General features: G+C 49.9%; 1 protein-coding gene across 1 annotated transcript in view; it reads right to left on the reverse strand.

The window, feature by feature from the left end:
* DDC (dopa decarboxylase) overlaps nt 1-23,407 on the reverse strand; it is a 56,894-nt gene that overhangs the window by 24,793 nt on the left and 8,694 nt on the right. The window contains exons 4-7 of the mRNA XM_033862769.2: nt 19,073-19,207; nt 17,116-17,259; nt 6,308-6,374; nt 518-612 (exon numbers count right to left, since the gene is read on the reverse strand). Of these exons, the coding sequence (XP_033718660.2) occupies nt 518-612; nt 6,308-6,374; nt 17,116-17,259; nt 19,073-19,207 (441 nt within the window). The remainder of the gene's footprint in view (nt 1-517; nt 613-6,307; nt 6,375-17,115; nt 17,260-19,072; nt 19,208-23,407) is intronic.

Here is a 23,407-nt window from a genome sequence, read left to right on the forward strand (position 1 = left end):
CAACTCATCACTTAGTGTTAACTCTGCACCCTGCAGAAGCAGAGCATCTGTCAGTCGTTTTGGTGGCTGTTTTTTCCATCTCAGTGAAAGTGAACAGCATGCTCTGTTGCGTGATCAGAACATGACTATTGATCCAGATCACATGGAATTGCAGGTGGTTTTTTAAAAAATTATCCCTTGATCTGAAACTCATTCAGATTTTATTTTCTTCCTAAACAGTTTCCCACCGTTTGTAAGCTCAACTCTATCCTATCATGATAGCTCTGCCCAGGATTTGCAGACGGAGAGATAGTGTAAACGTCAGGTGTATTTTGAGAAGACAAGGCTGTATGATCGGGAAGGTTCTCACCCCTTGTCCCAGGGAAGTGTAACCTCCACTCATCACAGAAACTGGTTTGGAAGTCATTTGCTGAAACGAACCACAGTAGTAAAAATTATAAATGTCACATCCTTGTAAGGAGAAGTCACTGGTCACAGGATACCTTTCAAAAACACTCTTGTGGAAGAGCATACTCACCTCCACTCCATTCAGAAGATGCCGGAACTCGGGGCAGATGAAGGCGCTGCCCGCGTAAGCAGCGTCCACATGCAGCCACACGTCCTCCTCGCGACCTGAAGCCCAGAAGCGACCTGTGAGCGCTCGGAGGGCCGCCCTCATCCCGGGGTCAGAGCACCTGTCCCAGCCCAGCATCTTCTCAAATACAGTCTGTCAAGAGCATTTGTTGGCCTGATGTCTGCATCCCTGACAAGCAGTGATGCTGAGGCAGAGGCCATGTGCTACTGGCCCCGACGGTGCCTGGCACGGGGACCAGAGCTCAGAGAACGCGTGGAGGTGAGGGGAACCCCTGACCCTCGGTGTTGACCCTCACGCCTAGCAGAGCCCCAAGGAACCAGCCTACCCCACACCAGCAGCCCGTCCACCCACATCTACTCCAGGTAGGTGCCATGCTGTGCCCTCCCCACCTCACCCTCGGGGAACTTTCTCCTCGATTCTCTTGGGTCTGAAGTCCTTCCCACAAGCATCTTGTAAGGCTGGGACCACGCGGTCCACACTGGTCTCTCCACCCCCCCAGGAAGTTCAGTCACCAGCTTTACGCTTCCTGAGATCATTCTCAGCTCCCTTCATGAATGAGATTTTTGTGTTCCAGCCGCACTGGAAAAGTCTCGCGGGAAGGGCACTTGCCTGACTTTGAGCTGGGATAGAGTCCTGTCTAAATGTGGTCCCTCGGGACTTCCCTGGCTGTGCAGTGGTTAGGGCTCCGAGCTTCCACCGCAGGGGACATAGGTTCGATCCCTGGTCGGGGATCTAAGATCCCACATGCTACATGGTGCGGCCAAAAAAAAAGTAAAATAAAAAATAAATGTGCTCCCTCAATTCGAGCGTATCTGGGCTCCACTCCCGTCTCCAGCCACCCAGCCACCGTGTGGTCTTACTGCCCTCCTGCAAGCTCGCTCCCCTCTTAGCAAATGGAGATGAAACAGCATCCAGACCTTGAGGGACAAACGAGGTAACACTCATATGTGCCCATCACGACACTAGGACAGACCCGCTCCTAGCGGAGCGACGGGATCCCCGTAATTATTTCCTGCCTCCGTGCTGTAGACTGCCCACAGCCGTGAAATATGCAATCAGGAGAGGTTGCGGGTCTGCAGCAAGGGGTGGGCGTCCTTCCCTTCCAGGGGCGGAGCTGCCCCAGGAGCGCCAGATCAGGGCACCCTGGCAGGGGTCCGTCGGCACCTGCATTTGTGCTGGTGGATGGATTCACGGTTCACTTTTGCGTGCGTGAGGCTGATTGATCACACACGACGCTATGAGGAGTGAGGAGTGGTTCTGAGCTCTGCTGATAAAAGACAGAAGAGGCAATTCAAAGCCTCGATTCAGTTTGAGCTTCAGGATGGAAGGGATGAAGCCTTTGGTTGGATCAGGATCAAATGTGTCCGGGGGGTGGTGATATCACCACAGAGGATCACACTGAGTGAACCTAAAGCACGTCTTACGGGTTCATCGCTGCACTCAGACCAGCCTCCCCAGGCACCCGTGGAGCCCCCCATGGATGTGGCCATGAGCCAGGAAGGGAGAAGGGGGATCAGGAAAGGACAGGACGGCTGTCACTGCTGCAGCAATGCTGTCATCTGTTGCTGCTACAGCTCAGACCCGCTGAGGGGAGGGAGACGCTTCAGACGCACGTGCAGGATAGACACAAAATCTCAAGGCAGGTCTGTGCTCTCCTCGTGGCTGTGGGAGCTGCTAAGGGAAGCTGCATTTTCTGATGGAGGTGCTTGGGTGGAGTTTGACTGTGTCCGGCTCAGGACTGAGCAGCGAAGGGTCAGGCAGACAAGGCAGGAGGGACACAGCCGTGAGGGCTGGAGGAGGGGACGGAGTCTGGGAGCTGCAAACGGGCTCTCCTTCCCCCTCGGCCCTCACCCTGAGAGAGGGATGCTTGTAACACAGTAAAACCCACACCCCCTTACTTTAGCCGGACCTACCTCGGGACAGATGGAAGAGAGGAGATCTGACCCTGAACCCCCAGGACGGGGCTGTAACGATGCCAGCCCTCAAGGCTCTGTCACTCCAGAGGGTACGGGAGATCCAGGAGGGGCAGTGGGTGGGGAATGATGGGGGGCCGCTCAGGGTTTCGAAAGCGGGGCACCAGAAAGAAGGTGGCAGAGAGAACTAGCCTTACCCCAGAAGAGCTCTGGCCTTTGCCCTCGGCTCTAGGGAGGGGACCTCTAGCCCCTGGAAGGCCCGGCCTGAGAGGAGCTGCGGCCCCCAGACGGCCATTCCATGTCCGTCCTGAGTCCTGAAGGACTGGGAACGAAAGGTATGAGCTGGATGTCCGGGAGGGGCTGGGGAAGGAGGGCAGCTTCCCGGCCAGTGTGTGACACAGCCCAGTACACACCCTGACACCGAAGGCTCGGCAAGCTTCCCTGGCAGGGAGGGCCCGCTCTCTGGGCCTACTGTCACGCATCAGGGCTGGTGGGGGGGCCCCAGGGTGACTTCACAGGAGAGGGCGACCCGAAGCCCCAAGTTTGGACCCTTCCCCACTCTGCCCCAGGCACCTCCTCCTGCCATAAACCGTAACCACAAGTATGCGCTCAGGTGTGGAGCGTCAAACCAGAGGGAAGCTGTGGAAGCCCTGACCTTGGAGCTGGTGTCAGGACCAGGGACAGCCTGTGAGGGACTGGATTCCCTCTAGCCGTGTAGTTGGCCTAAAACCCCTGCAGGAGGACCTTCCAGACGCCCATGGGGAGTGGATTCCCAATGGGCTTCTCTTCTCTCCACGGGGAGGGGAACAGCCTCGAGCACCACCTCTGCATCCCAAGTCTTACGTGTGATCGGCTGACAGCACAACCTGCCTTCTGTGCCCACCGAATATGGTGGGCATCTGTAGGGGTCAGGGGTCACTGAGACACCAAGGCCAGAGCACAGGAGTCGCATGCCCCAGGACGAGGCCCACCCAGCACACAGGCAAGGTCGCCTCGACGGGGAGGTTTCTGATGCGTCCAAGAGGGAAGGGGCAGCCCCTGTGCCTGTCGGGCCCCCACTGCCTTGCCTGTTTCCTTTCGAGGCCCCCGTGGACAGGAGCAGACAGACCTCTGGCACCATCAGCTACAGACCCGCCAGGCACCCCTCCCCCTGCCACAGCCCTGGGACCCCCGCTTCCCACTTTCACACCGCCTGCCTGTATACCTGCAACTCTCTTTCTTTTCTTTTTTTTTTTTTTTTTTTTGCGGTACGCAGGCCTCTCACTGCCGAGGCCTCTCCCACTGTGGAGCACAGGCTCCGGATGCACAGGCTCAGCGGCCATGGCTCACGGGCCCAGCCGCTCCGCGGCATGTGGGATTTTCCCGGACCGGGGCACGAACCCGTGTCCCCTGCATCGGCAGGCGGACTCTCAACCACTGCGCCACCAGGGAAGCCCTGCAACTCTCTGCTTTCTGTTTCTCATCCTGTTCTCAATAAAATCTGCCAGGAAATTCCACTGACCGGTCCAAGAGGACCAACTGAAACAGTCTCTCTGGCAAATTGTTTGGAAAGGAGCTAAACAGAAAGTGTCTTTCCTAAAGCAGCAGTTGGGAGAAAACCGAGTTTTGACCTGCTCTCTTGGTCACGCAGTGGTGCGCAGATAAATAATCTGAATTATCTTAATGGTGTAGTCCAACCGCACGGGAGAACAAGGTGGGCCTGGTCCTGTCTGAAGTTACAGGATGCTAAATATTTGGCGACTCAAGTAAATGACGTCAGAGGAGGGGAAGCAGGCGAAAGGCGCTCATTCACCGTCAAGTCACCACGGACGATTAGTAAGAGCATGGCTGGTAATGAACAGAATTGCCCAAATCGGCTTCGTGGATAAACCTCGGCAGCGAGTGGAGCGCTGTGGCACTCGCCACACCTGCCCAGAACAGCCTCGGCTTCTGGCACCGTACGCATCCCCGATCCAGGTCTTCCCATGGCCCCCAGGCCCGAGCGCAGGGGGAGCCCCTGGACATCAGGACAGCCGGCGCTGGGGCGGCAGGACCCTGTGGGCTGTGCCCGGCAGGTGACCCGGCCCTCTAATCCCATGGCCCCGGAGTGACATCAGCCGGCCGCGGGCCAGGACGTCCAGCTCCCGACCTGACATCTGAGTCCAGGGGCTCAGCGCCTTGGCCTGGGACCAGGGTTTGCAGCTCGTGAGGCCACCGCTGCAGCCACGACTGGCTCGTCCCTCCTCCCGGCTCCCAGCCCCCGGCCCTGCGGCCCCACCTCCGGCCAGCTGCTCAGACAGACATCTGCCACGGTCACAGTGGCGGAGCCCATGGGAACGGGCCAGGCCACACCAGCAGCCACTCGACCAACCAGCCACCGGCTCCACGTCCCCTCAAAGCACGAAGGCTCCTCTCTCGCTCTTTTTTTTTTTTTTTTGCCGTACGCGGGCCTCTCACTGTTGTGGCCTCTCCCGTTGTGGAGCACTGGCTCTGGACGCGCAGGCTCAGCGGCCATGGCTCCCGGGCCCAGCCGCTCCGCGGCATGTGGGATCCTCCTGGACCGGGGCACGAACCCATGTCCCCTGCATCGGCAGGCGGACTCTCAACCACTGTGCCACCAGGGAAGCCCTCTTCTCTCGCTCTTGTCTCGCGCCCTCTCCGTGCATTAACTCATCCACTCAGAATCCCATCGCTTTACAATAAATGTTTCCATCTCTACTTCGCAGATGGAGACGCAGCTCAGAATTGAGGCACACGGCTTCAAGGGTGGCCCAGGCTGCACCACGGCTGCCTGTGACGCAGCCCTGCCCAGCACATTCCATCAGACTTCAGTCACACCGGGGGAGAGAGGGTCCACTCCCGCACCCCGTGAGTGTGGTCCACAGGCAGACCCAGGTGAGGAGAGGCAAGAGCCTGCTGGGGCTCCACAGACGGGCAGTGAGCCAGGTCCCAGTGGGACAAGCCGCAGCTCGGCCATGAAACCCCCAGACCCTTCCGATGACCCCTGCCACCCGGCCCTCCCCTTCCCGGGGCAGCAGCTCGGCCTGCAGTGGTGGGACAGGCCCTCCTGCCCCGAGGACAGAGGAGGGGAGGGTCACAAGCCAGGACCCCTGCCTGAGGAAAGGCTTTCTGGCCACAGAAAACCTCCTGGGCCTGCTGAGCTCCCAGGGCCTCCGCTTAAAGAAGCCTCTTATTCATGGCTCACCTTTGAATGCTCTGAATTCTTGTCTCTTGCAGAAAACCTCAGTGCTCCAGTGAGGGGGAGGTGAGGGGGCCCGGCAGACACACGAAGCACACACTCTTCTTGGGAGAAATCCAGTTTTTTGATATTGATTTGCTTAATCACTTTAATGTGCTCAATTATATTCAGGAATTCCAAAAAGGCAAAAAAAGATGCTGGAAGACCTACTCCAAGGACAGAAAATTCTCCTGCCATCACACACATGACCCTCTGAGAGTCTGAAGAGCTGATTCCCCTCAACCGGGGGCAACACAGCCTTTGTAATCTGTCATCACTGTTATAGTTTTCTTACCAATAGCGTGTTGGTACAGCTAAGCTTAGCTTTTGTCCAATTAGCCCAAATTCCGAGTTTATGGGGTTCAAGCTAAGGAGGTTTGTGTCACTGTAAACACGAGAAGAGTTTGGCAAACTATCCTGCAATAAGTTTAACGATGTTAATATTATATTAATATATTTTATTACTATATAATTATATTACATTTTATATACTACATTATGATATGAAGTTAATATTATGAAGGAGAGACCAAAGAGGCAGTCTACTGAAGTCCCCGGATACTGAGCCCATTTTCCAAAGGAAAATTTTAATCAGATACTTACAGATGGGACCCACTTCTAAGAGGTTGTCAAAAGAGCAGCAGGATGTGGTCCCCAGCGTGGCCACCACCTGGAGAGCAGGAAGCAGAGGTCCTTTCAGCCCTGCATCGTAGTCACTGCCGTACCCTACACACACACACAGCTACCACCCCTACCCAGATGGGGCCCACAGCCTGAATACACATGCTGGCTGAACGTGTGCTGGATGGAGAGGTGAGTCTGTGGATACGTATTTACTATTTGCATGGAAGCATCATAACAGGTTGAGAGAAACAGAGCTGGTAACAGAAAACTAGGCTGTGAGATTACAAAGGGCACTGGCACAGATTTCCCAGGATGCCGAGGGACGGGAAGGAAGGCCCAGACCGTGTGAACAGCGTTCCCTGTGATCCGCTTTATTGATACAAGTGTGTATATCGACTATAGGGATATCATTCCTTCCATGAAGTAGGGAGCCTGGATTTTCTTAGCTGAGTGTGTGCGTGTGTGTGTGTGTGTGTGTGTGTGTGTGCGCGCGCGCACGCAGGGCAAGCACACGGAATGATGCACACGGAATGATGCGCACGTCATCGGCCTGGCTGGGGCTGCTCCAGACCTCGTGCGATGCTGCTTCTGGACCAGCCTCCGCGTCAGCTCAGAGTTGGACCAACGGCATCACTCACTGGTGTTTACCTGCTGCCCTTCTCTCTGAATGAAACTGTTCCCAAAGATTAACTTCAACCCTCGAAAGATGAAGCTTTGCTCTCCTAAGGAAATTCACGAGAAAGCCCTCCCGACCCTCAAAATAATTCTTAAAGGGTGTCCCGAGAAAGCTTTGAGAACAGTTGGTCACCCAGCTGGGAGACGTGGCTGGGAATTCTCTGCCGTCTCACTTCTGCTCCCTGAGCGCCCTGCAGCTCTGTGATCACACCTGCGCGCCTGACTTGTAAATTCCCACTCACCAAGCTGTCTCTCCCTCCTGACCCATGAAATCTTGAAACCAGGGTCTACCTCTTATTTCTTTGTGTTGCTAGGAACTCACATTTTGCTAGCACAGAACAGGGGCTGAAACATTTGCTGCATGCAAACGCTCTCCAAATGATCAAAAAGCATCTTATGTTTCCAAACCAAAGAGCCTAATTGATTTACAGTGGCGGGCACAGTCTGGATAATGAAATTTCTCTTTCCATGTGATAAGGCTGTGAAATTTCATTCAATCTGTGTGGCCTTTATGGAGCCCCCAGCAATGCTCTGTGCCCTGAGAAGAGAGACACAGGGGTCGGAAACACACAAGCTAGGAAACCTGAGAACCCAGCTGGAGGCCTCTCTGGTGCATTTCGCCTGCGACCACCTGCATTTGACCTGAAAACCAAATGTGTCTTTCAAAGAGAGTCAAAGTGCTCTGGCCAGGGGGGCATGGGTTCCGCTCTGTGATGGCTCAGCTGATACAGTCACCTGGGCCGGAGAGAGTGTTACTTTGCTATTCAGGTGTGGCAAGACCAACAGGTTGGGAGGACATTGCCAGTAAAAAGATAGCTCGTTATACCCATGGGGAGAGGGGATGCCATGCCATGCAGAGCCACACAGGGAAGCATCAGGGTCAGTCAGGAGGCAGAGGGAAGGGAAAAGGTGGGCGGGAACTATGGGTTCCCTGCAGAAAGGAACAGGTGAGGCAGAGCAGGCAGGCTTAGGATTGACAAGTGTGAATTCTTTCAGATGATTTCAGCAGGCTGTGAGGCACAGGGACTGCCCTGGTTGTCTGGTCCTTGGCTCTGGGGGGATCGGGGAAGGAGAGGTGTGGCCTGGAGTGTGAGAGACTTGTAAAGGGGAGGTGGGCAGGGCTTGTGGGCTCCGGGTGGCTGGTTTGCTTAGGAAAGGCTCACTTGCCTTTCAGCTCTCCAGGAACTGGCTAGACCTCCAGGGTCAGCAAGGTCCTTACGACATCCAGGCATCACCAACACAGAAAATAAAAAGGCAAGATGAATACACAGACATTGAAGCTGAGCATTTGGGGCAAAAAGGCCGGGGCTGGAGGCCCAGTTCTGCATCACACTGGCACCTGCTGGGTTTTTGTTTTCTCATTTTCAACACAAATGCACTAGACCAGGACCTGCCCAGACCCTAAGGTCTGCGGGTGTAGACCTTCTAGCCTCAACGTTTCCCGTGGCTTCTCAGCCCCTTTCCTCCCTGCCTCTGTGCCCATCCCCTCCCTGGTCCAAGTGCCAAGCATTCTCCACATGTTTCATCTTGACAAGATAAATGACTTAGTGGGACTCCAAGTCAGTGAGCGATTTTTCTCTGGTGTTTGCAATATATAACTGAATACTAAAATGTTTTGTCTAAGGGGCCTAGTTTGGTAGGTAGAGCATGGAACTCTTGAAATGCTATGTCTATGTCATAAACCATGTAGCTTCAAAAAACCAAAGGATGATTAAACCTTCTTAATATCACTTGTCATTTATTTTCTCAATTTTAAGAGTCTCTTAGGAATGACGCTTCTGTAGTTCAGCAATTCCTTCAGTTTCATCTCATTTTCCTCAGCTAAATTCTAATGGAAATAAACATCATACCTTCTGTTTTTAAAATTACACCTAAACATTAAAAATTATTAAATTGTTGTTAAAATTATTTTCCGTTAATGTGTACACAGGAGTGTGTCTAGAACGATTCCACCAAATATTAGTACTGTTTGTCTCTTATGATGAGATTTGGCTAATATAAACCGTATATTCTTAGCTTTTCATGTAGTTATTGATGTTTTTGTTCTGAGCATGGAGCATTCTGTAAAAACAACAAGAAAATGATGCCCAGTCCTAGGAGTGGCCTCAGGAGAGAACACGTCTCAGCCAGGCCTGGGAGCTTTGCAGAGATTATATCCAGCCATCATGACCCTCCTGAGCTGGATGCCTTCAGGGACCCCTACTTTACAGTTGGTTTAAGTGAGCCTCCTGTGGCGGGGTCAGGGGTTGGTCCAGGGACACGCAGGCAGGAGCAGACCACAAGGTGAGCCCAGGGGCGTGAACTCTGGTCCTGCCGCCTAGAGAACGCAGCACGCTGGACCGTGCCCGAGGCCCTTCCAACCGACCCCAGCCTTTTGCGGCTCACCGGGCCGCACGTGGGCGGCACGGGGATCCAGGCTCTCGCGAGGCTGTTCCAGGCGGGCCGGAAGGGGACGGGGTTGGGGGGGAGAGGAGGGGGGAGGGGCGGGCCCTGCGTGCTTGGTGTTCTAGTGGCTGTGAGTCAGCTTGTCCTCACTCTCAGACACCGCTTTAAAGCCCAGCACCTGCTCCGCTCCGGGCTCTGATTACCCCAGCTCAGCTCAGTGATGCTAACCTGATTTCAGGCGCTCTGCAGGGGCCTAATCACATTTGTGCAGGGGGAGACAGGCGGGGCCTGTGTGGGCGCCCCATCTCTGAGAGCCCTGGGCGGTCCTGCTACTCCCCGCTGTCCCCTCCCCTCCTTCTCCGCCGCCGCCCTCACCATGGGCCCGCTCTGCTCTAATACAAGCCGTGCAGGCTCCGCCCTCCGCCTCGATCCTGACCTTAGCAAGTCAGGAAGGCAAACCATAGAGATGAGAAAGGGAACATTATTACAAGCCACAGAGAGTTTGTGGAGGGACAGTGATTCTGATTTCCAAGTTCAAATCTGCCCAACGTACCCCTGATCTGAGCGGCGGGTTTTGACTTTGAAGGGGCTGCAGCCTCTTTGCGAAATCATGAAGGAGGTGGTCAGAGCTTGTGGGCTCCGAGTGGCTGGTTTGCTTAGGAAAGCCTCACTTGCCTTTCAGACCTCCGGAAACTGGCTAGACCTCCAGGGTCAGCAAGCTCCCTAAGACATCGAGGCATCAGGGTCCACAACTCAGGGTCGGGCACTGAGTTACGCATGTGCAGAATGATGACCAGCACGCGTTCGTTTCAATGGGAGTAAGAGAGCCACATGGCAAAGCTCAAGCTACCCTCCTGCCCGACCCAGGCGGCCTTCTCTCTGCAGCTTCACAGACCCTTGCCTGCCCCTTTAAGATAACAACCAGCTGCATCTCCTCCTGCATCCTATGATGTTTCACATCTCTGTGCTTTACAGTACTGTTTTCTCTCACAAGACAGGCACGTGCCCGCACGTCCTCCAGGACACTGGCCTTATGTGTTACCTCTTAGCAAAGGCTTCACTGACACCCACTACATAACTCATTGTACCCTCTACCCCTTGTCCACATGCACAGAGTCCTCATCAGATAAGATCAAGGATACATCTGTCTCCCTCCAGGAACATTGCAGGAGGAAAGGGCCACGCCTCTCCACAGATGCCCAGGGCTGGTATAGGAAGTGCTCTAAGGAAACAGACACGTTACGCAGGTCAGACTGTGAGTTCTGATGAGCTGTGAAACCCTCTGCTCTGAATCACAGGACTTCGAACACAGCTCACATTTACCTTGGCGCAAACGACTGTTCCCTTAATGTCTCCACTTTAGCAAATAAGATCCTTGAGGCCCACCCCCCTTAATCTCAGCACCCACAGGCCCAGTACGTGGAGGGTGTTCATTTGTCACACAAGTGAATGACTTAGTGAATGAACATGGAATTGTTGCCTGTTCCATCACGAGAAGCTTTGAAATGCAGTCAGTGGAAGTATCTGGCACCTGCTGCTCCTAAGGCCATGCACTTGTCACCTTTTGCATGAGAGAGCCCACCATGGAGATCGTAAAATGTAGTCGATGGACGTGCAGATGCCTCTTAAAGGACACACACGGAATGTTCCAACAGAGGTCTTGGCCACCCTGAAGAGCTCACAAATGATGCTTATTTCAAAGTCCTCATAAACACAGAGGCACAGAGTAGCAGCCAGAGTGAAACAGGGCTCTACCTCTGAAGTCCCACCACAAGATGATGAGAGTGTGGACAAGAATGTCCCCTGCCACATCAGTAAACAAAGGATGTTGTGGCCATCACGCCCTCAGCACTGCAGCCTCCCGCAGCTGTGCACCCTAAAGGCATTCTGCAGCCTCCCGCAGCTGTGCACCCTAAAGGCATTCTGCAGCCTCCCGCAGCTGTGCACCCTAAAGGCATTCTGCAGCCTCCCGCAGCTGTGCACCCTAAAGGCATTCTGCAGCCTCCCGCAGCTGTGCACCCTAAAGGCATTCAGGATGGAGAAAAGCCTAGATAGTTAAGGTGCGTATTTCACTGAGCCCAGACCCTTGTATGCATCTTCCCATACATAGAAAAGCGCTAAATTCAAAACCAGATGTTTAAAGTACAGTCGATACAATCTCTTCTAGAAAAATAGAAGAGGAGGGAACCACTTCTCCAGTCTTTTCATGAAGCCAGTGTTACCCTAACATCAAAACCAGAACAAGACTATAAAAAAGGAAAGCTACAAACCAATATTACTCATGACCAGAGAAGCAAAAATCCTAAAAATATTAGTAACTGGAATCCAGCAATATATAAAAGGAATTACACGCTATGAACAAGTGAGATTTATTCCAAGAATGCAAGGCTGGTTTAATATTTGACATTCAATGTAACCCGCCTTGCTAACAGACTAAAGAAGAAAACCACATGACCATATCAATCAACGTAGAAAAATCATCTGACAAAATTCAACACGAATTTACGATAAAAATTCTCAGAACTCTAGGAATAGAGAAAACCTTTCTTAACCTGGCAATGAACACGTACCAAAACCTAAAGATAACATCTTACTTAATGGTGAAAAACTAAATACATTTCACTTAACATTGGGAACAAGGTAAGAATGCCCAGTCTCATCACTGCTATACAAATAGTACTGGAAGTTCTATCCAGTGCAAAAAGGCAAGAAGAAGAAATAAAAGGTATACAGGTCATAAAGGAAGAAGTAAAACTGTACCTATTTGCATATAGCATGATTATCTAGATAGAAAACCCCCAAGAAATCCATTAAAAAAAACCCTCTTAGTTTAGCAGGGTTACAGGATACAAGATCAACATACAAAAATTAATTCTATTTCTGTAAGCTACAACAAACACATGGACATCAAAATTAAACATTCAATACCATTTACAGTTGTTCAAAAATAATAATTCTGTAGGTATAAATCTAGCAGAACATGTACAGTCTTATATGATGAAAGAAATTAAAGGAGATTTAAATAAACGAAGAGATATATCATGTTCATGGCTTGAAAGACAACATAGTAAAGATTTTAATTACCATATAGGGCAAAGGGAAAGTCTCAAGAGAAATTTAAAAAATATTTTTAACTCAATGAAAATGAAAATACAACTTATCAAAATTTGTGGAATGCAGTGAAAATAATGCTTAGAGGGAAATTTATAGCATGAAATGCATACATATACTAGAGAAGAAAGGAAATTTTAAATCCATAATGTAAGCTTCCACCTTAGGAAACTAGAAAACAAAGAGCAATTTAAGTCCAAAGAAACTAAAAGAAAAGAAATAATAAGAATTAGAGCAGACATCAGTGAAATTAGGAACAGGAAATCAATAGAGAGAATCAACGAAACCAAATGCCGGTACTTTGAAAACATTGATAAAATTGATAAACATCTAACTAGGTTAACTAAGAAAAAAGAGAGGACACAAATTACTAACATTAGAAATAAAAGAAGGACCATCACTACTGATCCCATGGATGGTAAAAGGGTAGTACAAGAATATTCTGAGTAACTTCATGCCCACAAATTTGAAAACCTGAATGAAATGGATCAATTGCTTGAAAGATGTAATCTACAAAAACTCACATAAAGAAAAATAGATCCTCTCAATAGGCCTATACCATGGCTTGAACATTTCTGTTCCCCCCTCACCTCCGCAAAACCCTTGAAACCAGAGTTGTTTGTATTAGGAGGCTGGGCCTTTGGCAGGTGCTTAGGCCATGAGGGTGGGGCCCTTGAGAACAGGATTGGTGCTCCTGTAAAAGACACCACACAGAGCTCCCTGCCCCTTCTTCCATGTAAGGACATGGCAAGAAGTCAGCTGTCTGCACCCAGGAGAGGGTCCTCACCAGAGCCCACCCTGGCACCCTGATCTCAGACTTCCTTCCTCCAGAACTGTGGGAAATAAATTTCTGTTGTTCATAAGGCACCTAGTCTGTGGTACTTTATTATAGCAGCCTGAACAAACTAAGATGGCCTATATCTATTAAAGAAATAAAGTCAGTAAATTAATAGCCTTCCATAACAGAAAGCAGCAGGCCCAGTTTTGTTCACTGGTAAAATCTACCAAATATTTAAGAAAGGAATTAAACTAGATATAGAAAACAAACTAGGGCTTCCCTGGTGGAGCAGTGGTTAAGAATCCACTTGCCAATGCAGGGGACCTGGGTTCGAGCCCTGGTCCAGGAAGATCCCACATGCCGCGGAGCAACTAAGCCCGTGCGCCACAGCTACTGAGCCTGCACTCTAGAGCCCGCGAGCCACAACTACTGAGCCCGCGTGCCACAACTACTGAAGCCCGCACGCCTAGAGCCCGTGCTCCGCAACAAGAGAAGCTGCCGCAATGAGAAGCCCGTGGCACCGCAACAAAGAGTAGCCCCCACTAGCGGCAACTAGAGAAAGCCCGCATGCAGCAACGAAGATCCAATGCAGCCCAAAATAAATAAATTAATTAATTTTAAACAAGCTAGTGGTTACCAGTGGGGAGAGGGAAGGGGGAGGGGCAGGATAGGGGTACGGTATTAAGAGATAAAAACTACTGTGTATAAAATAGATAAGCGACAAGGATATATTGTACACAGGGAATTATACCCATTATATGGTAATAAATTTTAATGGAATATAACCCGTAAAAATGCTGAATCACTATGTTGTACAACTGAAACTAATATAATACTGTAACTCAGCTATATTTCAGTTAAAAAAAAAAGAAATTAAACAAATTCTCTACAATCTCTTCCAGAAAATTGAAGAAAAGGGGATGTTCCCTAACTCATTCTGTGAGGCCAGCCTTACTCTAGTTCCAAAATCAGATAAAGACATTACAATAAAGAACTGTAGACAAATATCTCATGGATATAGATGTGAAAATTCTCAACAAAATATTAGCAAATTGAATTCAATAATATATAAAAAATAATAACCAGGTGGGATTTATTCTAGGTATGCATGGCTGATTCAGCATTGAAAATCAATTAATATGACCTATCATATCAAAAGGCTAAACAAGAAAAAAATCACACAATCATATCAATAGATACAGAAAAATATTTAACAAAATCCAGCATCCATTTATAATAAAAAATTCTTAGCGAATTTAGGATTAGAGTGGAATTTCCTCAACTTGATAAAGAACATCTATTAAAAACCTGAGAGCACACTTAACAGTGAGAAACTACAGGATTTCCTGATAAGATCAGAAACTAGGCAAGGATATTTGCTTTCACCACTCCTATTCAATACGATGCTGGGAATTCTACCTATAACAATAAGACAAGAAAAGGGACTAAAAGATATACAGATTGGGAGGGAAAAATGAAACTACCTTGGTTTGAAGATGACATGATTGTCTATATAGACAATCACCCCCAAAAAAACCCCAAATCAAAATCAAACCCAAAACCTCCTGAAACTAATAAGCAATTATAAGAAGATACAGAATAAAGGATAATATACAAAAGTCAATTGCTTTCTTATATTCCAACAATGAAAAATTTGAGTTTGAAATTAGAAACACAATACCATATACATTAACACCAAACTAGAGATAGAGAGAGAGACAGAGAGAGAGAAATGCTTAGGTAAAAATCTAACAAAATATGTATAAGATCTATATGAGGAAAACTATAAAATTCTGAGGAGAGAAGTAAAAAACAATCTAAATAAATGGACAAATATTCTATGTACATGGATAGGAAGATTCAGTATTGTCAAGATTTTGGTACTTCCCAACTTGATCTATAAACTTCCATTCAAAATTCCAGCCAATCATGTTATGGCTATGGACAAACCAAGTCTAAAGTTTATAAAGAGAAGCAAAAGACCCAGAATATCCAACACAATATATATGTATATATTTTGCCACGCGGCTTGCGGGATCTTAGTTCCCCAACCAGGGATTGAACCGGGCCCTGGGCCCTGGCAGTGAAATTTCCGAGTTCTAACCACTGGACCACCAGGGAATTCCCTACCCAACGCAGCACTGAGGGAGAAGAACAAAGTCAGAGGACTGACACTACCCGACTTCAAGTCTTACTCTAGAGCTACTGCAATTCAAGGCAGTGTAAAATTGCGGAAAGAATAGACCAACAGATCAATGGAACAGAATAGAGAGCCCAGAAATAGACACACACAAATATGGTCACCTGATCTTTGACAAAGGAGCAAAGGCAATTTAATGGGGAGAGGATAGTCTTTTCAACAATGGTACTAGAACAACTGGACATCCACATGCAAAAAAAAATGGATTTGGACACAGACATTACACCTTTTACAGAAACCAGAGCAAAATGGATCAGAGACCTAAATGTAAAACTAGAAAACTCCTAGAAGATAACACTGGAGAAGATCTAGAACATCTTGGGTTTTGTGATGAGTTTTTAGGTACCAATGACATATTCCATGAAAATAAAATTGATGAGATGGACTTCATTAAAAATAAAAACTTATTCTTTGTGATAGATACTTCAGAGAATGAAAGGACAGGTCACTGACTTGGAAAAAAACATTTGCAAATCATACCTTTTGATAAAGCACTGGTGTCCAAAATATACAAAGAAATCTTAAAGCTCAACAATCTGAATCTTGTTGATGTCCCTACAATTACTTGTTTATGCTCCTGATTCCTCTGGGAAGTCCTCGAATCAGGATCAAATTGTGTATAAAATCATACCCTCTGTGCCTCTCCCAGCCTACATGTTAGATATTCAATAAAGGGCGCTAAATTTGAACCGCTCAAAACAATTTTTTGGATAAAAAAGCTTGTCTCAAAGATTAACTCTTAAAAAGTAGTGGAAGTTATTACTACATGGCCCCTAGAGTCTGTTGAACCTAGATTGCTCTACAACTAGGAAATACCCAGATACTGACAGGTGTGCCTCAGAGCATGGAATCCTGGGTACACAGGAGAATCTGGAAGTTGCTGCGAAGCGTCTCCAATGCCTGGTCCCATCCCCAGAGAGGCTGGAGCAGGGTCTGGGCATCAGCATTCTTTATAGCTCCCCAGATGACCCCAAAGTGCAGCCAGATGACCTCACGGGGTTAGTGCCACAATCACAGCCTTTCAGCTGCCATCACACCTGACGTCCCAGTCCAGACACCGGCTGATGCCAAGATCACACCAGGCCTGACAGCTCCCAGCCTCCAGTTGTAACAGCAACTGTTTCTTCCCCACTGGAAAAAGCCCATCCGTGCACAAGAAAACTAGCTGCTATTTGGCTAGTTAGATATTTTAATTATATCCTATTTATCTGTATTTTAATTAGTCACTGCTTGCTTGCAATACACCTCTCGCAAATGACGCCTCTTAGCATCTACTGAGGACACCAATCTAGGTGGAAAGTGTGTTTTATTTTTAATTTGGCTCACTCGGATGTCCGTCATGCATCCACCGTGTCAAGGGGCCACCCTATGGTGTCATTTTTAACAGGAAGCAGAAGCAAGGCTTCTCGGCTTCACAGCATCCTGCAGGCTGAGTTCTCTGGTATTACTCGTTTCTGAGATTCACACAAGTGGAAGGAAAAATAAATGGAGTTTTGCTCCAGCCACCCTCAAGGAGAGGCGGGCTGACCTGAGCACCACCTGGCGTGTGACCACCGCGGCAGCCTGGAAAGTGGCCCTGTCACCGCGGGCCCACCCCCTGCAGGGCCCAGACACCCCCGTGGAGCCACACAAACTTACGAAGAATGGAATCAGGCCCTCGGCCTTGTCTCTCTCCAGGGCCTCCTGCAGGGCAGAAGCTCGCATGGCAAACTTGCCATCGGAAGGGATCGCTTTTAATTTCACTCCACCAATCAAGCCGGCTCTTTCCACGGAGGAGTGTGCCTGCAAGAGAGCGCAGGGGTAGCGTCTGCAGCAGCTCACAGCCCTCCTGCCCCCACCTTCCGGCCTGGAGCTGTTTCAGGTCCTGAGGAATCTGCTTCCCAGTTTAATGATTCAGACGCTTAGAGCGAGAAGTGCTCGGCAGTACTGGGGGTGTTTTCATCCATTGGTTTGAATTCTAGTGAAGCAGGGAATGCCCATTTGAAAGCCTAGTTGGGATAATGACACGTGATGGTGTGTCCTTAATAAGGGCACTCAGTAAGCTCCGGTTCCTACTCTTTCCCTCCGAGGCTCTAAAATCGTCTGTGAAACGTAAGACAATTCTCGGAAGTAGCTCTCCTCGCGGTTTGTGTGTCCTCTCTAACCTCAGGTGAGGAGTGAGGTGATCAGGTTATTAATTTACAGCCAGCACCTTGACCCCATGCTCCCGGGGGCTAAGGCTCTCCTGAAGTGTAGATTCCATTCGGGAGGCGGTGACAGGCGGGGACTGTCTCAGAGGCCACATCCTTGCTTTTGCTCCGTCACTGCCCATTCTGCTTCCCTAACTCCTACAGGACTCCCCAGAAAGCACCACTGAATAAACAGTGAACCCCTAAAGGCTCGCATAAGGTCCCGCTCCTGGGGAACCTGCCTGAGAGCTGAGGAAGAATTGCGTCCTAGAGCCCATGGCCGTCCGGTAGATGTAAGGAACCCACCCGACTGCCATCACCTAGGATGGTACTAGCCGTGCACCATCCTTGGGAGAATCTAGAAGCATCACAAATCACTTCTGTAGGGCGAAATTCCCTCATGGAAACCCTATTGGGAAAGGCTACACCCTAACGTTCATAGCAACTTATCTCAGCCTAGATTCACTGAACACCTACACATGCATTTTCTTCAAGTCTCCTCGTGTCTTTCTGGAAAACCAGGGAGATAGAAATAGAAGTGAATAGTTTTCTTGATGTGCAGGGAGCTCTAGCGCCTAGAGTTAGGATACACACAGAGACAGTACTCCTGATTAAGCATCAAAATATAGGTGCTGTGTTGATTTCAGGCTACACGTACTTATTAACTAGAACAAAGTTGTCACAGTTGAAATGCCTGGCTTAAGAAATTCCTTACAAATATTATGTCAGCAGAGCTAAATCAGCTATTCCTTGTGGAACCAAATCCTTCAGTGGTACCACTTTTCAGTGCCCCCTTGCTACACTTTCACTCATGGAGCTACTGCTCAATGCTCTTGCCTCCTGTTCCTTCTCACACGATTCAGTTTTGTTTCTGTTTTTAACCGTTTTGAAGTGGGCTGGTCACTGGAATTGACCACATGCTAGATGCCCCTATTTGCAGAGTTCTCGAAACCTTACAAAGCACCGCTGTGTCCTTCATCTTAGTTTAGCCACCAGCTGGTAGAGCAGCATTATCAGGGGACAGGCCTTTTGGGCCCTGTTTGATAGTTAAAAATAATGGCTCAGAGAATTGGCGTGATGAGCCTGAGGTCACAGAATTTGAAACAGCAGAGCTGGGATGCGAGCCCAGGTCTCTGAGCCCACGTCCCACATGAGTCTCCACAGCCCCGCTCTGAAGGCACCAGGTGACCTCAACACGAGCAGGTGCAAGTGGGGTCACGGTGACCTCATGGTCCATTTATTTTCTTTTCAACTTGATCTACTAAGTTCCCACCTGCAGCCCACACCTTGTCTTCAGCATAGGTCTCCCTGGGGAGCTGTTCCTGGATTGGAAATGATGCTGCACAGCTTGGTTGGGTTTTGACTTGCTACCACACCAATCATTCTGCCTTGTGAGGCCCCATGGGGCTCCGGGCAGCCACACCCACCTGGTCAGATGCGTAGGCCACCAGCTTCTCCATGATGGTGGCCTGTGTCAGCCCCGGGGAGGCAGCCTGCAGGCGTCGTGTCACTTTGGTCCGAGCGGCCAGCAGGGCCACCAGGGTGGCTTCACTGGCACTTCCCTAAATCAAAGAAAAGGTCGAAATGGGCTTCCAAGTACAGCCAGGGAATCATCTTAAACTTGGGAGACGCAATTTGGGGTCCCCATATTTTCTTAAAAGATGCATCTCAAATTGCCAAGTTCACTCTCCTTTCAGCGGGAAAAGGCTGCACACCTGTGACTGCCACTGCAGCTCTTATTATCGATTCAACGTTGCTCTGTCTGTTTTTCATAAGATAACCTCCCACATGTCTGAGCACTCAGCGCGTACCAGGCATCACCGGGCCCACTTCACAGGCACTTTCCCACGGACGCCTCCTGGTCTACCCAGGAGGTGCTAGCCCATTTCCCGGGGAAGAGGAGAAGATGGGGCCCAGGGCACAGCTCTCAACCCAGCTCTGTGTGCACAGCAACGTGGACAGATAAATCTGTATGTTTCTATAAATGGGATTCCTCTTCTTTGAGACTCAAAAATTGCCTTGCAGGATTTTCCTCAGTCACTGATGGTACAGGTTGAAGTGTGTCCCCCAAAATTTCATACGTTGAAGCCCTAACTCCTAGTACCTCAGGACATGACCATATTTGGAGACAAGACCTGTAAAGGGGTCACTAAGTTAGAGGGTCCCTGATCCAGCCTGGCTGATGTCCTTGTAAGAAGAGGAGCTGAGGATGTGCACGCACACACACACACACACACACACACACACACGCACGCACGCAGGAGAGGCCACATGAGGACACAGGGTGGAGATGCCCGCCTGCCAGCCAAGGGCAGAGGCCTCCGGGAAATCAGCCCTGTTGCCACCTTGACCTCAGACGTCCAGCCTCCGGACTGTGAGACAATCAATGTCTGTTGTTTAAGCTGCCCCGTCTGTGGTTGTTTGTTGTGGTAGCCTTAGCAAGCTAACACAACGAATGTCGACAACTTATTTTGGCGAAGTAGTCAAGAAGGATGCAAAATTCACTCTTCTGAGGGTGGGGGGAGGTGAAAGAGAATATGGATTCAACACCCATCGTGTTAGCCCAGCTAATTTGCAAAATAATCCCACTTCTAAATTTTATCATCTTAGGGTGGGAAACTAAGCTCAGAGAGGGTAACTTGCCCCAGATCAGCAGCTGGGGAGTGGCGTGGTTAGGAGTGAGCCCACATCTGCCCGGTGGGAACCTCCCCACATTTATAATCAACTTTCCTGTTCCCCCTGCTCTTGATCACGGAATCTTAGTAAATCCTGGAAGAAACCAGGAGCTGAACAGTATTACCATTAGAAAGAAAAAATTTAAAAGGTAGAGTTTTGTTGACTATGAGAAGGTTTATAAGATTTTAGGGGAGGGGGGCGGAGACAAGATGGTGGTGTGGGAAGACGCAGAGTTCACGTCTCCCCACAACTAGGGTGGCTGCTGGATGCTGGTGGGGGACCCCGACGCCCATGGAGATGGGCAGAACCCCCAAGGGAACCAGTAGCACGTGGGGGGACTGAGGGGGGAGGAGAAGTGGAGGCTGGACAGGACCAGTGCCCCTGAGGGATGGCTGAGGGGGGGACGGGTTCCCATGCCCAGAGGGACCCTTGCGGGGGCTCAGGTCAGGGGGGAGTGCACCCAACTTTTTCCCTGCCCAATCGGTCGGGGAAGTCTGCCTGGCTCTCGGAGCAGGTCCTACGCCCTCAGAGGTCCCCTCCGGGCTGGGTTGGTCCTGGGGACGTAGGAGGGAGGCCAGAGAGAACAGGAGAGGCAGGCGGGAGGGGCCCACCAGGAGAGGAGCGGAGGGCGTTCGCCCCGCCCACTCGGACTCAGGGAGCCTGCTGAGCTCCCAGGCTGCTGCCCCGCCCTCCAAAGCCCCCTCCAGGCCATGTGGGTCCTGGAGGCATAGGAGGGAGGCCAGGAAGATCAGGAGAGGCAGGTGGGAGGGGCCCTCCAGGACCGGAGGAGCAGAAGAGGAGTGGAGGGTGATTGCCACGTCCACTCGAACCCAGGAAGCCTGCTGGGCTCCCAGGTGGGGTCCCCCGCCCTCTGAGGACAGAGGCTGGAGGCACGTCTGAGCCCCTTCTGTTCCGTTGAGCCTAAGCCCCCATCCCCCCGGCCTTTTCCAGCCCTGTGGGTCCTAAGCATAGGCCCCGCCCACTGCCCAAACCTCGCCCTTGCTTTGGCCCCGCCCTCCACAGCCAAGGCCTTTTCCACCTTTTATTCTCCTCTTTTTTACTATTGTGCTTCTGTTTTAGCTTCAGTTGTTTCATCTATATTTTTAATTTTTTCTAACATACCTGTTAGTTTCCTAGTCTAATTTTATTTTTTACTTTGTTATCGTTCTCCTCTCTCTCTCTTTTTTTTTTGGCCACCCTTACACAGCTTGTGGGACCTTGGTTCACAAGCCAGGGGTCGGGCTGAAGCTCCTGCGGTGGGAGCTCCGAGTCCAAGCCACTGGACTAAAAGGGAACGTCAGACCCCAGGAAATATTCATCAGAGTGAGGTCTCCAGGAGGTCCTCCTCTCAGCACCAAGACACAGCTCCACCCAACAGCCTACAAACTTCAGTGTTGGAAGCCTCAGGCCAAACAACCAGTAAGACAGGAACACATCCCCACTCATAAAAAAAAAAGGAAAAAAAAATGAGACAGCAAAAAAATATGTCACAGATGAAGGAGCAAGGTAAAAACCTACAAGACCAAAAAAATGAAGAGGAAATAGGCAATCCACCTGAAAAAGAATTCAGAGTAATGATAGTAAAGATGACCCATGGGCTTCCCTGGTGGCGCAGTGGTTGAGAGTCCGCCTGCCGATGCAGGGGACACGGGTTCGTGCCCCGGTCCAGGAGGATCCCACATGCCACGAAGCGGCTGGGCCCGTGAGCCGTGGTCGCTGGGCCTGCGTGTCCGGCGCCTGTGCTCCACAGTGGGAGAGGCCACAGCAGTGAGAGGCCCGCGTACCGCAAATAAATAAATTAAGAATTTTAAGAAAAGTAAAGAAAATGTGATTTTTTATATATATACATATATTAATATATATTTTTCAGCCTTAACAAAAAAAGGGGAAACCTTGTCATGGATAAACCTGGAACATGGATAAACCTAGAGGGCATTGTGCTAAGTGAAATAAGCTAGACAGAGCAAAACAAATACCACATGGTATCACATATATGTGGAATTAAAAAATATTAAAAAAAATATTAACAGGGATAGTTATAGCTGAAAGGGTCATTACACACTTCTAAAGGAAGTTTCACTAAATGTAGTCAGCATTCAGGAGATGTGTTGACAAGAAGAATTGAAAATAAAACTCGAAACAAACAAACAAAAAATTGCCCAGTGAAATAATCGTCAGCCCAGCATCCATAAGTGTCATGGCTTGGAGACCGGGACAGGAGAACGAGCCGGTCTCCAGGCCTCTGTGGGAAGCAGATCTGGGCCGAGGTAGGGGCAGGGGCAGTCTTGCTCGGAGGACAGTAATGATACCTTTGCTTTCCTGCCTCAGACAAAGGTTGCCATGGCAAAGCCGCTAGGAGGCAGAAAGAAACACGGTGAGCGCGGCCGCTCGGCTGTGAATGCTGGGAGCAGAAATGTCCTTTCATCTTCTGGGTTTTCAAGTGTCACCCCATACACGGCGGGAAATGGGCTTTTCTTCCAAGAGAGCTTTCAAACCCAATTAAGAGACCATTTTCATGGCCCCGTTTGTCCAGATCAAAGGATGATTTGCCGTTTGATGCAGACGCCCGTCACGGTGCCGACGCCCAGCAGCTGTGATTACGCCTCTGAGGGGCTCCCCCCGCATCCCCGCATCCGGGCCCCCCGTCTGTCAGCAGGCTCAGGCGCTCCAGGACCTCGCAAATTACAGACAATCAGCCTTGTCAGCGGGAAGGGCGGGATTCCTGCCTCATACTGGGTGGGTGGGCTCCAAGGGGGACTCAATTGAATCCTGGGCTGAGTGATGTCAGAATTATTCCTATAATCAAATGCCGGGGCTTCTGCTGTTTCTGGAAAACGGGATTGTCTTTCAAAGAAGAGATAATTTAAAGATGGAGCCCATGGCAGCATGCCCACCTCTGCACACTCACCCAAGCAAAGGGTCAGGGACAGGCTGGTGGAACACTCGTGGGTCCAGCTCACAGGTGCCCCAGCCTTGCCTCTAAATAGCTCCTGCCCTTGGGTCCCATGCGTGACGTTCCTGGGCCTCGGTTTCCTCATCTATGAAAAAGGTTGTTGATAATCCAATCAAGCCTGATAAATATTTGG

Source organism: Tursiops truncatus, chromosome 9 (assembly GCF_011762595.2).
Source record: "Tursiops truncatus isolate mTurTru1 chromosome 9, mTurTru1.mat.Y, whole genome shotgun sequence".
In the NCBI taxonomy this organism is placed as follows: Eukaryota; Metazoa; Chordata; class Mammalia; order Artiodactyla; family Delphinidae; genus Tursiops; species Tursiops truncatus.